Source organism: Giraffa tippelskirchi, chromosome 4 (genome assembly GCF_054371585.1).
Source record: "Giraffa tippelskirchi isolate mGirTip1 chromosome 4, T2T-mGirTip1v1.2.pri, whole genome shotgun sequence".
Taxonomy (NCBI): domain Eukaryota; kingdom Metazoa; phylum Chordata; class Mammalia; order Artiodactyla; family Giraffidae; genus Giraffa; species Giraffa tippelskirchi.
This window is the reverse complement of record NC_137278.1, coordinates 27035811-27053436: the sequence shown is the minus strand read 5'-3', so window position 1 is coordinate 27053436 and position 17626 is coordinate 27035811. Positions and strand designations below refer to the sequence as shown.

At 35.8% G+C, this 17626-nt stretch overlaps 1 protein-coding gene across 31 annotated transcripts in view; it reads left to right on the top strand.

Annotated features, from left to right (window-relative positions):
• The window catches only part of PUM2 (pumilio RNA binding family member 2), a 99632-nt gene that overhangs the window by 22246 nt on the left and 59760 nt on the right, over window positions 1–17626 (top strand). For 22 of the 31 annotated variants that reach the window (XM_081593630.1, XM_081593621.1, XM_081593625.1 and 19 more), the window contains exons 2-3: window positions 6355–6423; window positions 14994–15102. In XM_081593630.1, coding sequence (XP_081449756.1) covers window positions 6373–6423; window positions 14994–15102 — 160 coding nt within the window. In that variant the 5' untranslated portion in view covers window positions 6355–6372. Of the gene's footprint in view, window positions 1–6354; window positions 6424–7340; window positions 7466–7729; window positions 7733–8330; window positions 8402–14993; window positions 15103–17626 lie in introns of those variants that run through there. The other 9 variants (XM_081593644.1, XM_081593643.1, XM_081593628.1 and 6 more) reach the window with 3 other exon arrangements.

Sequence of the window (17626 nt, the reverse complement as noted above, 5' to 3'; positions counted from 1 at the left end):
TATTTATTTTGCATGGAGTTCACTGAGCATTGTGAATCTGTAAATTTTGCTTTCCTCAAATATAGGGGGATTTCTGGCCATTATTTCTTCAAATAATTTTTCCACCTCATTAATTGTTTCTCTTTCCTTCCCCCCCCTTCTTGTCAGATTGGAAATCACTATTGATCTGTTTTCAAATTCACTTTTTATTTTCAACTTACTGTTAAGTGATCAACTATAAGTCCTAAAGGAAGTTAACCCTGAATGTTCATTGGAAGAACTGGTACTGAAGCTCTAGTTCTTTAGCCACCTAATACAAAGAGCTGACTCACTGGAAAAGACCCTGATGCTGGGAACGGTTGAGGGTAGGAGGAGAACAGGGTGACAGAAGATGAGACGGATAGCATAGTTGAATAGCATCACCAACTTAATGGACCTGAGTTGAAGCAAACTGTGGGAGATTGTGAAGGACAGGGAAGCCTGGTGTGCTGCAGTCCATGGGGTCACAAAGAGTCGGACACAACTTAGCGACTGAACAACAGCAACTGTTAAGTGCATCCAGTGAAATTTTTAAAAGACATTTTTCAGTTTTAGAAGGTCCATTTGATTGTTTGTAGTTTTGCTTTTTTCTTTGCTGGAATTTATTTTTTCATTTATTAGTGTATTTTTCTTTTCATCTTTGAGCACAGTTAAAATAGTTATTTTAAGATCTTTGCTAATTCTAACCTCTAGGTCATCTTGGGGTTGGTCTTTTATTAGTTGACTTTTTCCTTAGTCAGGGTCACACATTCCTGTTTTTCTGTGTGTCTAGTAATTTTGGATTGTGTTTTAGTCTTTATGATTGTTTTTATTCTCATGGAACTCAAACCCCAAATTTCCATAACTTCTGTGTACATCAGCAGCAGACATTTCTGCTTAGTCCTTTTATCCATAATTGGGCTGCTTGGAGTCAGCCCCACACAAATGCAGTTCAGGGATTATTTAAACATCTGAGTTGAATTTATGCACAGAATTCAGTTCTAGACTATCCTCCAGTTTGTTATTTTCTATTGCCTTCAATTTGTTTTTATGTTTTTTTCAGTTGTTGTTTAGTTACTAAGTCGTGTCCAACTCTTGTGACCCCATGGACTATAGCCTGCCAGGCTCCTCCTCTGTCTGTGGGATTTCCCAGGCAAGAATACTGGAGTGGATTACCCTTTCCTTTTCCAGGAGATTTCTGACCCAGAGATTGAACCCACATCTCTTTCATTGGCAGGTGGCTTCTTTACCGCTGCCACCAGGAAAGCCCATTTTGTCCAGGGTTTATAGTTAAATGCAGGAGGGTTTGGCCTGATAGGAGCTACTCTTCCAATTATCAGAAAATGTGACTGATTTAAATTCTTTGAGGACAGTGACCATATTTTAATTCATTCTTTTCTCTGTAAAATCTTGCACATTGAATATGCCCAGTAAAAGCTTATTAATGGAAGGATGAATAAAGTTATCACTTTCTAAGAACTGTTAATGAATCCAGCTCTTCTAGCAAGTTAAGAGAAAAGGATGGCTTATTTGCTATCCATACATCTTCCATGTATCTTCTTTGATGTAATACCTGTTTAGATCTTTTGCCCATTTTTTAATTGGGTTGTTCTCTTATTTTTCTTTTTTTTTTTTTAAATAAATTTATTTATTTTAGTTGGGGGCCAATTACTTTACAATATTGTGGTAGTTTCTGCCGTACATTGACATGAATCAGCCATGGGTCCACATGTGTTCCCCCTCCTGGACCCCCCTCCCACCTCCCTCCCCATCCCATCCCCCTGGGCCATCCCACTGCCCCAGCCCCGAGCACCTGCCTCATGCATCGAACATGGAATGGTGTTCTGCTTCACATATGACAATATACATGTTTCAATGCTATTCTCCCAGAACGTCCCACCCTCACCTTCTCCCTCAGAGTCCATAAGACTGTTCTATGCATCTGTGTCTCTTATTCTGTCTCACATATAGGGTTATCGTTACCATCTTTCAAATTCCATATATATGCATTAGTATACTGTATTGGTGTTTTTCTTTCTGGCTTACTTCACTCTGTATAATGGGCTCCAGTTTCATCCATCTCAATAGAACCGACTCAAATGCATTTTTTTTTTTAATGGCTGAGTAACATTCCATTGTGTATATGTACCACAGCTTCCTTATCCATTCGTCTGCTGATGGACATCTAGGTTGCTTCCATGTCCTGGCTATTGTAAACAGTGCTGCGATGAACACTGGGGTACACGCGTCTCTTTCAATTCTGGTTTCCTCGGTGTGTATGACCAGCAGTGGGACTGCTGGGTCATATGGCAGTTCTATTCCCAGTTTTTTAAGGAATCTCCACACTGTTCTCCATAGTGGCTGTACTAGTTTGCATTCCCACCAACAGTGTAAGAGGGTTCCCTTTTCTCCACACCCTCTCCAGCATTTATTGCTTGTAGACTTTTGGATAGCAGCCATTCTGACTGGTGTGAAATGATACCTCACTGTGGTTTTGATTTGCATTTCTCTAATAATGAGTGATGTTGAGCATCTTTTCATGTGTTTGTTAGCCATCTGTATGTCTTCTTTGGAGAAATGTCTGTTTAGTTCTTTGGCCCATTTTTTGATTGGGTCGTTTATTTTTATATCTTGGACACAAATCCTGTATATGACATGATTTGCAGATATTTTCCTCCTATCTGTAGTTTGTTTTTTCTTTATCAGTATCTTTTGTAGAACTTTTTTTTTTATTGCTGATGTCAAATTTTTAGACTAAGTGTTTGTTTTGTGGACTCTGCTTTTGATATTGATCTAAAAACTCACTACCAAATGCAGGGTCACACAGCTTTGCTGTTTTCCTAGAAGTTTGATAATGTTAAGTGCTGCATTTAGGTGTATGATCCATTTTGAGTTAATTTTTATATCATGGTGTGTATTGAAGTTCATATTTTTGCATATGGACATCCAGTTGTTCAAGTACCATTTTATGAAACAATTGAAGAACTGTTCTAATAGCTAACTTTTGAAAGCTTACATACCCAGACTTTTATGTTACCTAATTCACTTTTCACAGCATGCCATGTGGAAGCTGCTGCTGCTATTTTTCCATGAGGAAATTGAGAAAAAATAATTTAGGTTAGTTGTTTAGAGTTACAGAACTACTAGCTGTTAGAACTGTAATTTGAATCCAGTTCTCTCCCCTTCTAAGCCACATTAAGGAGAAGTCAAGGATTAAAATATGAGATTCATATGGTCAGAGTACAATTTAGAAAAATGGTAGCTTATTACATTTTGGAGATTAGATTGTAGGGTGGGAAGGTAGAAGATTGCAAGAGATGGTGGAGGTCTGACCAACCAGGCAACTGAAAATTAGATATAAGTAAGGTAGGAGGTTGACTTTAGTGATTGGATATTGGTGTAAGAAAGGAAAGAATTAATTTATAAGTATAGAATACAGAAGAGTAAGATTGGAATTTCCTGTGGTACCTCCAGGGAATGGGAGAAAGGAAATAACTCGGAAATACTGAAGAAGAGAGATTTGGTTTATAAATACAAACTGGGAGTGAGATCCTGTGGATATGCCATTTAAGTATCAAAGCACTTAGAGTAGATGAGATTGCTTGGGCTCAAGGATATAATTCTGAGGAACACTGACATTTATGAGTTGAGTGGACAAATAGGAGTTTGTGAAGAAGCCTGAGAAGAAGTAACTAGACATAAGAAAGTAAAAAGAATTGTAAGAGAATCCCTAACAACAGAACAGCATTAAAAGAAGAGAGGAAGTGCTTTGTAATATCAAATACTATGGAATTGTAAAGAGAAAGAACTCACTGGGAAAAATACTAAATAGGATTACATTGTAAGGCTCCAAAGTTTGAAGGCTGTGAATTTGTAGTGGCTTCAGTTTTGAATGGTTTTCTTCAGCAGTACTTAACTTTGGGAGGCAAAGAGACTATGACTTAAGAACACATTGTCACATGAAAGGTAGAAAGCAATTTAAACTGTTAGAAATGGAAAAAGAAAAATAGGCTGTAGTTTTAGTTTGAGGAGAAGGGAAAAGAATTATTCTTGTTTTAAATTATGGTTGATTTACATTATTTCAGATGTACAGCATGCTTCCCTGGTGGCTCAGTTGGTAAAGCGTCTGCCCGCAATGTGGGAGACCCGGGTTCGATCCCTGAGCTGGGAAGATCCCCTGGAGAAGGAAATGGCAACCCACTCCAGTACTCTTGCCTGGAAAATTCCATGGACAGAGGAGCCATGTAGGCTACAGTCCATGGGGTCGCAAAGAGTCAGACACGACTGAGCGACTTCACCTCACCTCAGATGTACAGCATAGTGATTATTTTTATAAAGTATACTCCATTGAAAGTTATTACAAGATAATGACAAATTGCCTGTGCTATACAGTATATCCTTGTTGCTTATGTATTTTATACATAGTAGTTTGTATCTCTTAATCTTACACCCCTAATTTGCATCCCCCCTTTCCTTTGGTAACCAGTAGTTTTTTGTATCTGTGAGCTTGTTTCTGCTTTGCATATATATTCATTTGTATTATTTTTTAGATTTCACATATAAGTGATATCATATAATACTTTCTGTGACTTATTTGATTTATTTCACTAAGCATAATACTCTCTAGGTTCATCCACATTGCTGCAAATGGCAGAATTTTGTTATGATTGAGTAATATTCCATTGTGTGTAAACACCATGTTTTTAATCCATTTATCTGTTGATAGGCATTTGGATTGCTTCCATGTTTTGGCTATTGTAAATAGTGCTTCTATGAACGTTGGGATACATGTATCTTTTCTAATCAGTGTTTTCTAGTTAGATACCCAGGAGTGAAATTGCTGGATCATAATGGTGGTTCTATTTTTAGTGTTTTGAGGAACCAACATACTGTTTCCATAGTGGTGGCTGTACCAGTTTACATTTCCACCAACAGTGTACTCAGCTTCCCCTTTCTCCACATCCTCACCAATATTTGTTATTTGTAGATTTTTTTTGATGACAGCCATTCTGATAATTGTGAGGTGATATCTCATTTTGATTTGCATTTTTCTAATAATTGGTGGGTATTGAGAATCTTTTCATGTGCCTGTTAATCATCTGTATTTCTTCTTTGGAAAAATGTCTATTCAGGTCTTCTGCCTGTTATTTGATTTGAGGCGTGGAGTGTTTGTTTTTTTTTTGCAGGGGGTGGGTTTTGGTGTTTTTTTTATGTGTAGTGTATGAGCTGTTTGTTTTGGATATTAACCCCTTGTCAGTCATATTATTTGCAAATATTTTTCTCCCATCCTGTTGGTTGTCTTTTCAGTTTGTTGATTTTCCTGTACAAAAAGCTTTTAATTAGATCTCATTTGTTTATTTCTGCTTTTATTTTGTCTTAGACAGATCCAAAAAATACTGCTGTGATTTATGTCAGAGTGTTCTGCCAATGTTCTCTTCCAAGAGTTTTGTGGTTTCAAGTCTAACATTTAGGTCTTTAATTCATTTTTAGCTCATTTCTTATGTGATGTGGGATGATATTCTAACCTCATTGTTTTATGTGTAGCTGTCCAGTTTTCCCAGCTTGTTAAAGAGACTGTCTTTCCATTGTATACTCTTGCCACCTTTGTTGTAGATTAATTGGCTGTAAGTGCATGGATTTATTTCTGGGCTCTTTATTCTGTTCCATTGATCTCTGTGTTTATTTTTGTGCCATTTCCATGCTGTTTTGCTAATTGTAGGGAAAGGGATTGTTTTTAAGGGAACCTTTGGATATTAAAAAAATATCAAAGCTGATTAATTTTTTATCATTGGTATAAGATCTACAAATAATAAAATTCTGAGAAATTTTGAGAACTGAAAAAAAGTAGTACAAAGTAATAATTTTGTAATAGGAACTACATTTTTTAAAAAGGAAGATAACTATTGGGACTTCCTTGATGGTGCAAGGAAGATTCTGGGCTGGTTAAGACTCTGCTTCCACTGCAGGGGGTCAGGGTTCAGTCCCTGATCTGGAAACTAAGATCCCACATGCCTCATGGCACAGCCACACACAAAAAAGATAACTGTATTGTAGTACTACTTCAGCTCACTTTTTCTGTTCTTTACTTCCCATGTATTCCTTTGCTCAAGAAACTAGTAGCGATTTCTTTTGGCGCACAGAATAATCCCAGAACCCTTGAACCTCCTGGTTTTCCCATAAATTTTAGTGTTGATTGCTATGGTGCTCTATTTAGGAAAACCTGTCTTTATAGAGAAACGGATTCTTGTTCATCTCAGCTCATACTGTAACATCAGTAATAGCAGAATGTAATATAAAAATAGTTGATGCAATCTAAGATTTTTTTTTTCTTCTAATTTTGTTTTTGTTATTCAACAGGTTTGATCTGTGGATGAAATGAATCATGATTTTCAAGCTCTTGCGTTAGAATCTCGGGGAATGGGAGAGGTAAATATTTATGAATACTAAGGATGTGTATCTCACTTTGAGTCTTTTAGCCATTGAAACTTGTTTATTAACTGTAAATCTTTTAAAAATAGTGGTGATATCTTCCAAATGATGTGGGCTTTTAAAATCTATAGTTGTGGGAATCTCGGCCTTTTTTTTTTTTTTAATTTTTAGCAATAATGTTAGTGGGATTATTGTGTCTAGCTGATTTGATTGACCCAGTTAGATACTGTCATATTTTGGTAATGGACCATAATAACTTTGATCAGAAAAGAGCTCTCCTTGATCTTTGTCCTGCTGTTTTATATATGTATGCTATGTTTGCTTTAGCCACACTTAATTGTTCATTATTCTCTCACAAAAATTTCTCCTTGTTCGTTGTTTGCTTAATAAACTTCTAATCCTCTGCAGGACTCTACTGAAAAATGGTTCTTTATCTATTTGCTATTTGCAGTAAAATTAATTACTTCATCTGACTTCTCGTGGATCTTTATACATACTTTTATTATAATACTTGTTACAGTTTATTCATTTTATATTAGTCTCCTCAGTAGATTGTTAGCTTTGAATGACTAGCACACAGTGAATACTCCTAATACTTTGGATTTTATCAGTCCTATTTTATGATTTTCATTGGGGCATCCCATTTAACCTCATCATCACATAATTTAAGGCATCAAAAATACTTAGTTTTCCATATACCTAAATGAATATTTAGAAAACTTTTATTGATTATGAAAACCCTTGTGGTCACATTTTTGATTTGTCGTGTTCTGTAGTAGTAACAGTGTGGACTTTGATAATAAAAAATAATCATGAACAGACCTAAGATGTGTAATTAACTGCTTGCTCCTGGAGATTATTTTACTTTGGTAGACCTTCATGAGACTCACTCCATCCAATGCTGTGCTCTTCAGATGCAGAAAAAGAGTCCAGTCACTCCTCTGGGCCACAAGAGGGCACCCTGCAGCTAGCTAACCCTCCCTTTCTTCAAAACAGCGTTTTCCAAAGAGTTTGTCATTTTCAGAGGACTGATTTAAGGGTGAGTTAAGGTGCTTAAGCATAAGTATTGCCAAAGTAAACTTGTTAGTCCAGTGCTTAAGGTAAAACTCTGGGCCCTAAGAAAATTTGAGAGAGGGAATAATTTTTTAGTTAAAAGAAGACCTTGCAGCCTCGCTGCAGTGCAGTGGCTGCTTAGGCATTATTTACACTCTGGGTGAACAAAAACAAACAGTTCAGAGGGCTTTTGTTTCCTTGTTACTTGTTTTCTTTGATCTTTAGAAAGTAGGATAATATATCTTAAAAGCAAGTTTGAACAGTGTTTCAGCCTAGTCTGTAACAGACTTGAACTTACTTTTTTTTTTAATACCAAATAGAGTCACACCCTTACCTTAATTCTGTTTAGACCCCACAATACTTTACTTTCCAGATCTACATTGAGTATGTATTTACAAATTGACTTTTTCCCTCCCTTTCTAAGTAGTAGTTGATAAACCCAAAGACATCTTTGCAGTTTTAAAAAGGGTGTCATGATCAGAAGCAGTACAGAGAGTTCAGTTATTTGGGGGGTAAGAGGAGGGGTATTTGAGGTTTTTGGAAAAAAAGAGGCTGGTTTTTTAAATGAAGCTTAAATCCAGGCTTTTCTTAGTGGAAATGTCAGATATACAGAGTAAAAGTGGTTAGGGTTAGGCTGTCCGGTTTTTTGGCAGGTAGTTAGAAGGTCATGCTTCTGTGACCATCTAGTAAAAATGTATTTTTTTTAATAAGCTGTTATTCACTAATTAAGTTTTTTTCTTAACAGTTTACCAGCTAATTCTGTTACTCTAAGAGATAGTGAGAAACCTTTTGAGGCTTCTGTCTCTGGGTTCCCTCTCCCACAAGCCTTTCTATTTTTCCTCATCTCACAGGCAGCAGGGAACCTTCTGGGATTTCCTTCTTTGCCTGTCTCTCTCTCACCAGTCTTCTCCTTTCCTGACAGGTGAGGCTTGTTGTTTTATCCCAGAATTCATTCATTTTAATAAACTAAAAACAGGCTTGAGTTTTCTAGAATTGCTTATTTATTTTTTCAGTGCAAAATCCTTTCTAATATATTGCCTTATCTTGACCTTTTTTTAAAAAAATAAAACTATTCATTATGTCTTAAGTTGTAAATCTAATGTACAAAGCACTGCATTACATATAGGGTTATTTTCAAATGTACTGGGTTATGTAGATCATGATAGCTTTTACTGACTCATCATCAGAAGGACAGTTTCTTGGGGTTGTTCATCCAAAATAGGAATAGATTTGTAATCATCCATTCATAAACTCATCCTTTCCGATTTTTTCCATAGCACATTTTTGCCAGAAGGCCTACCAATTTGCATTATGTCACGTGGCTTAAAAAGAGCAAAGCTAACCCATAGGAGGTTGAACTCATTTTCATTAGTATGTTGTTTTAAAACTATACTACAGAGACACATACCTACCTATTTTTATATATATAAATTAACAGGAATTCGGTGTGTGGATACGTTTATATACATATACTTTTAAATTAGAAAAAGAGGCTCCTGCCTGAAATTCTTTAGGGAACCCAAAATTTAACGTTGAATCATTGAGTTAATGTGTTTTTGGTGAGTATTTCATAGCTTAGCGTGGTAAAGCTCTCTCCTTTCTTTTCTGACACAGTAATATTTAAAGAAAACATTAAAGAAAACTTGTGTAGTCAGTTCCCAGGTAGTATGGTAAAGTAGAAAACATATTGGAGAGAATAGTAAGGAGACTTCTGTTTTTTCTCAGGTCTATCACTGGTGCTATATGTAGACCTTGAGAAAGATTGACTCTTTGAAGGTAGTAATAAGAATAGCATTTGTATGAGTCACGTATGTCTCTCAAATGCTCTGATCTGAGATGTTAGGGATAACTGGAGTGGAAACCAGCTGATTATAGTTATGTCTGTAAATTCCTATCTTAGCCATTCTGTCTTAAACTTTATCCACTCTAATGAATACCCACATTATATGGTCTGAATATCATGATAGTATCTTAAACTTCTGTTTTTTTCATTATGGTTATTTGTGGCCTAATAACTGGATATTTTTAGAAATACTGATAAATTAGACTACAATTGTAAAGAAACATCTTCTGTGGTAGTTAAGTGTAAAGAATATGGGCTTTGTAATTAAGCTGTTACGGATTCAACTCCTAATGCTGCCACTAACTAGCTATACAAGTATGTAATATTATATGTAATCTTGGACAGTTTACTTAACCTCCGATTCTGTGTGCTTATGCAAAATATAACTATTAGGCAGCTGTTTTTTGTAAGTGTAGTTTCATGGTCCCTCTAGGATACTCAAACTAAGAAAGCAAACAGCTCTAGACAAGATATTTGTAATGAATGTTATTATAATCATTTAAAATAATCAGCCAGTTAAATGCTACAGGGCAGCATGTTATTCATGTTTGGTAATATTAAGATTCATACTTTTGGTTGTAAAGATATTTAATACTTATTTTGGCATATGCTCGATGCTGTTCTAAATAGTTTATTTATGTTCTTGTATTCTAACCTCATAGAAACTCGAAAATAGTAGTTTTATTATTATCCTTTTCAGATGAAGAAACTGATCCTGAGTTAATTATCTGGCCCAATACAATGTAACAGTGCTTGAACAACAGATTGAACTCTTGAGTGCCTTGACTGTTTACAGTACTGCTTCCCATTGGAAGTGATGACATCTAATAATATTTGCTGTGATATTAAGGGGTATTGAGAATGTAAAAGATTTGAGAGTAGTGTGATTTGAAAACATTAAGTATTGGTATCATTTATTAACAGAGAAGACTAAAGTCTGGAAAAGCACCATTCTGCAGTTCTAGAGAACTCCCTTGTGGCTTTTGTTTTCTATATGCCTAATTGTTAGCATCTGTACCTTTTATTAACTTCCATTGTTAAATAGAGTCACCTTATATCCTGATTTGTTCAGACAGTCCAGATACATGTTATCGTGGCATAATTGTTTTTAGTACTCCCTTTCTCAAAACTGTCCCAGTTTGGACGTTATATGAACACTATAATGTAGACATAGAGCCTTCAAGTTCTCTTAATTCTTAGAATTATGTTAATTTGTTTGGTTTGGTGATTTTATCTGACAGTTTGTATTAGAAAAATCTAAAGTGTAAGTAACTCATAAATTCTAGCAAGAATTTTATTTATTGCTTATTTCAAAGTAGTATAGTAGTATACTAGAGTGTTGACTGATTTCTTTGGATGTGAAAAGGGCAAGGCATAAGTGCTTCTTTAAAGAAAGAACTAATGAAATGGTGGATAGTGGGGATTTGGATAGTTGGAAGGACAGAGGAGTATGTTCTTGACAAGAAATACCAAGTTGTTTGACCTTGGTTTATAGCTTTTGAGAATTAGGGAAATAATATGCAGCAGTATTGGATAATGTATTTTACAGATCTTCAAGATCTCTTAGCTTTACTTTTCTGTAATGTGCTTTCCCATTTCTGCTACAGTAAAAGAGTCTCCAGGGGCAAAACACTATTTTTATTGCTATTCCAACCACTATACCCCTTAATATATTTTTTTAAGCTATTCTATTTTTTGCCTTCCTCTGTATTTAGTCCATTTTAACTTAATTCTTGGTCACGAGCTAGTAGTTTCTCTAAAAATATTTGAAGTCAGTGTCTGCATTGTCACAGCTGTCTCTGGAATGATGATAAAGGCCTTTGTTAGGAGAAGTGTTAATTTTATAAACTGCTCGATTATTTGTCCATGATAATTTATAAATGCTTGCAAAATGGAGATAGTCATAGCACAGTGCTTGGCAGAAAGTAGGCACACTGAATAAGTCCTTGGCATAGACTCCCCTCCAGGTTTTATAGTTTGGGTGTCAAAGCAGTGATCTGTGAACTGTTACAGCACTACATGGAATCTTAACCCCAAAAGACTGGAATAGTCTCCTCAAAAAGGTTCTTATTTCTACTACTTCACAAGATTAGATTAGTTTGTTTCAGCCGCTTCTATGTCTAATCAGTCAGTTCAGTTCAGTCGCTCAGTCGTGTCCGACTCTTTGAGACCCCATGAACCACAGCACGCCAGGCCTCCCTGTCCATCACCGACTCCCGGAGTCCACCCAAACCCATGTCCATTGAGTCAGTGATGCCATCCAACCATCTCATCCTCTGTCGTCCCCTTCTCCTCCTGCCCTCAATCTTTCCCAGCATCAGGGTCAGTTCCAATGAGTCAGCTCTTCGCATCAGGTGGCCAAAGTATTGGAGTTTCAGCTTCAATATCAGTCCTTCCAATGAATATTCAGGACTGATCTCCTTTAGGATGGACTGGTTGGATCTCCTATGTCTAATAAATGCTTCTATTAACTTATTATGACTTCATTATTGATTACTTGTTATCTTTATTTTGATTTTAAAACACTTATCTTTATGAAATATAGGATAAAAGCCTTGTTCTTTCAGGAATCATTTTCTTCTGCCTGAAATGGCTTATTTATACAGTACTTGAAAGGAATTAACCTGGATTTCACTGTGAATAAATGTTCAATAATTTAAGTATATCAAGAGCAGTGTTTTAGTATTATATTATCATTTTTACATTGTGTTTGAATATTTGCATGAAACTTTATAGTGAAATTTTTTAAAAATCGAAACAACCAAGGTTGGATTTTACTGGAATCTTTGTTAGTATAGATTATTGTTTAAAATGCCTATACTTTAGGGAATTCCGTGGTGGTCCACTGTGTAGGGCTCTTACCGACCTTGGTAGGGTTCAATCCCTGGTCAGGGAACTAGTATCCCACAAGCTACGTCAGTCAGTCAGTTCAGTCGCTCAGTCATATCCGATTCTTTGCGACCCCATGAATCGCATCACGCCAGGCCTCCCTGTCCATCACCAGCTCCTGGAGTCCACCCAAACCCATGTCCATTGAGTCGGTGATGCCATCTCATCCTCTGTCGTCCCCTTCTCCTCCTGCCCCCATCCTTCCCAGCATCAGGGTCTTTTCCAGTGAGTCAACTCTGCATGAGGTGGCCAAAGTACTGGAGTTTCAGCTTCAACATCAGTCCTTCCAATGAACACCCAGGACTCATCTCCTTTAGGATGGACTGGTTGGATCTTCTTGCAGTCCAAGGGACTCTCAAGAGTCTTCTCCAACACCGCAGTTCAAAAGCATCAATTCTTCGGCGCTCAGCTTTCTTCACAGTCCAACTCTCACATCCATACATGACTACTGGAAAAATCATAGCCTTGACTAGATGGACCTTTGTTGGCAAAGTAATGTCTCTGCTTTTTAATATGCTATTTAGGTTGGTCATGACTTTGCTTCCAAGGAGTAAGTGTCTTTTAATTTCATGACTGCAATCACCATCTGCAGTGATTTTGGAGCCCCCAAAAATAAAAGTCTGACACTGTTTCCACTGTTTCCCCATCTATTTGCCATGAAGTGATGGGGCTGGATGCCATGATCTTAGTTTTCTGAATGTTGAGCTTTAAGCCAACTTTTTCACTCTCCTCTTTCATCAAGAGGCTTTTTAGTTCCTCTTCACTTTCTGCCATAAGGGTAGTGTCATCTGCATTTCTCAGGTTATTGATATTTCTCTTGGCAATCTTGATTCCAGCTTGTGCTTCCTCCAGCCCAGCGTTTCTCATGATGTACTCTGCATATAAGTTAAATAAGCAGGGTGACGAGATACAGCCTTGATGTACTCCTTTCCCTATTTGGAACCAGTCTGTTGTTCCATGTCCAGTTCTAACTGTTGCTTCCTGACCTGCATACAGGTTTTTCAAGAGACAGGTCGGGTGGTCTGGTATTCCCATCTCTTTCAGAATTTTCCACAGTTTATTGTGATCCACACAGTCAAAGGCTTTGGCATAGTCAATAAAGCAGAAATAGACATAGTGTGGCCAAAATAAATCAACAGAATCTCTTTTAAAATAATAATAGAAATAAATAAAATGTCTGTACTTTAAATACAAATCATTTGCAGCTCAGGAAGATCCTAATATGTAAAAAGTTTTTTGTTTTTTTTTTAATAGCAGAACTTAGTTTCCTTTAAAATGAACAGTATTTAGTTTAACGAAAGATCTATAGATTAGGCATATGCCCATATTGAATCCACCCCACTCCCCGCAAAAGCTGCTTATCCTGTTTTTGTGTTTGTTTTGGTCAGTAGTACTATCATTTACCTTGTTAACCAGATTTTAAAGTTTTATTCTTTTTAATCAGTCTCTTATTTTTGTTTGTATCCTATTGACTCTCCTGAATGTCTGAAATCCATTTTATTTTCTCAGTTCTTTCTGTCAGTGTACTGTTTCAGTTCTTGTCATCTTAACTCTGTTGTAATTCTCCTGAATTATTTGCTTGCCTCTGGTCTAGAATATCCATTATTCTTAGAACTTTGAGGTTCCTCATAATCTGCCTAGATAGCTTTCACAGCATCAGCTCCCACATCTGTTTGTCCATCTCACACCATGTTCTACTAACTATGTGTTTTCTCAGGTTGTGCCTTTGTTCATCACTTCTTGTGTCCTCTCCACCTTCCATTCACACTTTAAACCCCTGACAAACACAGTCTTATCTCTCCAGACCCCATATAAGTTTCACTAAGTTCATTTTATTATGGGTATTTTATATTTGTGAGCTCTCCGAAGATGAGGTCACCATGCCCTTAAGGAGGCAAATACAGGTAATTAGTATTTTAACTGTAGCAATGGAAGTACTTACAGGCTTAATTATGAGGATCTAATTATGGGCTGAGAGGGATGAGTGCCTTACAGATGCTTACTTGAATGTCACATGCATGGTTTAGAAAGTGAGTCTGTTCTTTTCAAACAAACATACCCTCTGTCTGGTTCTTCTGAGTGTCAGGAAAGGTAGACAGAAGAGACCTGGATGAACACTAAAGTCTCATTGGGAATTGACCAAGTGTACATTTTTATTAATCATCAAATGGTTAAACCAACACAATTTTCATATTCTTGTGTGTGTTACAACATAGGATTGGACACAGGGCTTTGAGATTATCTCAGAAAGTATTTAAGGGTCTTCTTAATGTATCTCTTCCACCATCCTGCTTCCTGCTTTAGGATCAGTAGATTGAGAACATAAGGAAGAATTGTGAAGTTCACTTCCATTGAATTGTTAAGTAAGAAGAATTGTCTGTCATTGAAGCTGTAGGATAGGAGATACTCCAAGGGCAGTACTTGGAAGTAAAGAGAAAACTTTAATCATTTGTATAAATATTTTTATTGTATTATCTGTTTAAAGAAATTTATTAAGTCTTTTGAAAGAATTCATTAAAAATACCACATGACAGTAAAACCATTTGAAAAATGCAGAAGTATGAAGTTGATTCTTCAGGTCTAGAGTTACTAGAACCAGTATCCAAGCATAAATAGGGAGTTATGATTAACTAGACAAATTAGGAAACAGGGCATTGTTGAATTTTCGTTAGCGTTGAAAACTAACTTGTACCTGTTGATGGTAAGTTTGCTTTCTGCTGTGTTTTCGCTCTTTGTAATTAGGATGAAATTTAAATGTAATAACTTTTTTCCTTCCAAATAGCTTTTGCCTACCAAAAAATTTTGGGAACCTGATGATTCAACAAAAGATGGACAAAAAGGCATATTTCTTGGGGATGATGAATGGAGAGAGACTGCGTGGGGAACTTCTCGTAAGTTATTGGTGTATGTGTGAGAGTTCTGAATTTGTTGAATACTTGATTTTTTTTTAAACCCTACTGCCCCCAAACAATACCTGGAGAAACTTTGTGGTATCTTTGAGGATTTCATGTGTCCTCGTAATTTTCTTATGTAGAGTAAGCCATACTTAATGGTCCACTTATTGATTAGAAATGTTTGTCACAGTAAGATTTTATTAAGTTTTATCTGAGGTTAAGTGAAGTAGCTCATTCATGTCTGACTCTTTGCAACCCCATGGACTGTAGCCTACCACGCTCCTCCGTCCATGGGATTTTCCAGGCAAGAGTACTGGAGTGGGTTGCCATTTCCTTCTCCAGGGGATCTTGCCGACCCAGGGATCGAACCCAGGTCTCCCACATTGTAGGCAGGTGCTTTACCACCTGAGCCACCAGGGAAGTCCTATTTGAGATTAAACTCTGATTATAAAATTCTGAATTTCCATTAAAATACAGGACACAATTTAACCATAGGAATTTTCAAGCTTGAATTGTATCAGTGGATAGTGGTCTATCAACTGCAGCTCAGACTAGCTTTATTAAACATTAGCCACACCCATAAAGGAAATAAACCCCCATAGTAAGATAGACTTCCCAGAAAGGGAGCAGACTTTAAATGTTTTTGATATCCATAGGTAACAAAGACTGAGGTCCAAGAAATTCTTATGGAAAGGAACTGGAATGTAAGGAGTGTAACTCATGGGGGTGACAATATTTATTGGTAAATTACAGAGCATACTTATAGTCTTAAAATACTACTGATTATATCATTAGCAAAATTTGAGATGTACATGTGAAAATTCAACATGTATTTAACAAATAAGTTTCCACTTTATAACTAAAAGCAGCTTATTAAAACTACATAAAATGATCAAAGTAATATAAAATCAAGTTTCTGGATGGTAATTATCAAATTAACTTTATATTTTGAGTGTAAATTGCCAGGTACTTTTTTTCTCTCCAAATCATTAAGAAGATTTTTAAGTCCTTTACAGTTTTAAATTTTGTTCTTAAAGATAATTGTTAAAAAGTTACGAAAAGCTGGAAATTTTTAGTACTGTTTATAATCAAAATGGAAACAGATTGAAAACTTTGCTAAATACTAAATTAGACTAAAATATTGGGAATTTTATTTGCGTTCAACCAATATGTAATGTGCCACGTTTGGAGAATACAAAGATAAATGAGATATGTGATCCCTGCCTTCAAGGAATTTTTTTTCTGAATTTGTATTAACCTATATAGATTGAACTTATATAATTTATATAAAAATTATATATATATAATTTATATAATTTAAGTTATTCAGTTATTTGGGCCAGGATACATTCTCCCCACAAAAGGCACTTTCTCTGCTAAAACAACATGCTTGAAAGTTTGGTTGATAAGCATGTTTTGATTTTTGTTTTGAAAGTTAAATGGTTAATTGCTTTATTTACCAGAACCAAATATTTTTAAAAGCATTCCAAAGCAAAACATCTTGAGCACAACATGGTAATGAGAGATATTTTCAAGATGAATGTTAGGGAGATATTTTTGGTATGTTGTATTTGGAAGACAACTGGTACCAACAGTAAAACATTTAAGCAACTGTTTATATATTCCTGATATATCTTTTTAGTGTCAAGTTTATAATTTTAGTTAATTCCTTGTATCACTCCCTCTCCCAACTTTTTTTGTTGTACGGATAAAATTTTGAAGATGAATATAAGTTTTTACCAGGAGACATGAGAAAATTAGAAATGGATGGATTGTTTTGTTTACTGAGTAAAGAGTAAACATTTATTGAATGCCAAGCATGTACAAATATGAAAATCACATTCCTTGTCCTAAAAGAATTGTCATTCTATAGTTCTTTCAATGACCACAGGAGATTTTACCATACACATATTTCCTTCTCAGCTGAACTGAATTATTTGTGATTATTAATTTCATTGTGTTCTCCTGGCACTCTTAGGCCTTTGAGCATACTGGTTTCTCTGACTGGAATGCTTTCCACCCCCATTTTCACCTATTTTTTGCTCTCTACCCTTCATATCACTTCCTTTGGGATTTACTCCAAGACTGGGAAAAAGTAATGAATATGCTTTCTCTTCCCCATAGTTTCCTGGATTATTTTTATTGAAGTGCTTTTACTCTTAACTATGATCACTTCCTGTTAAACCTACAATCTCTTAGAGTTCAGGGACTCTTGTGTTCTTAGATCCCACGTACATACCACAATGCTTAGCATATTGGTTCAAAATTTTTTTCTGCAAATCTAGGTGAATCTTGCCTCAAATGTTTTTATGTTTCTATTTGCTTTCAGATCTTAAGTATTGCCTTTTTTGTCACAAAAATATGTAGAAAAGGTATTTGTACCAGATGGATAATTTTTTTGTTAAAAATAAATGGAAAACTTTTAGACTAGAAGGATTTTTTTAATTAAAAAAATTTTTTTTATCTTTAAAAAAGGAATCTTTTTTTTAAAAAAACTAAGTGATACTTAGTCTTTATACCA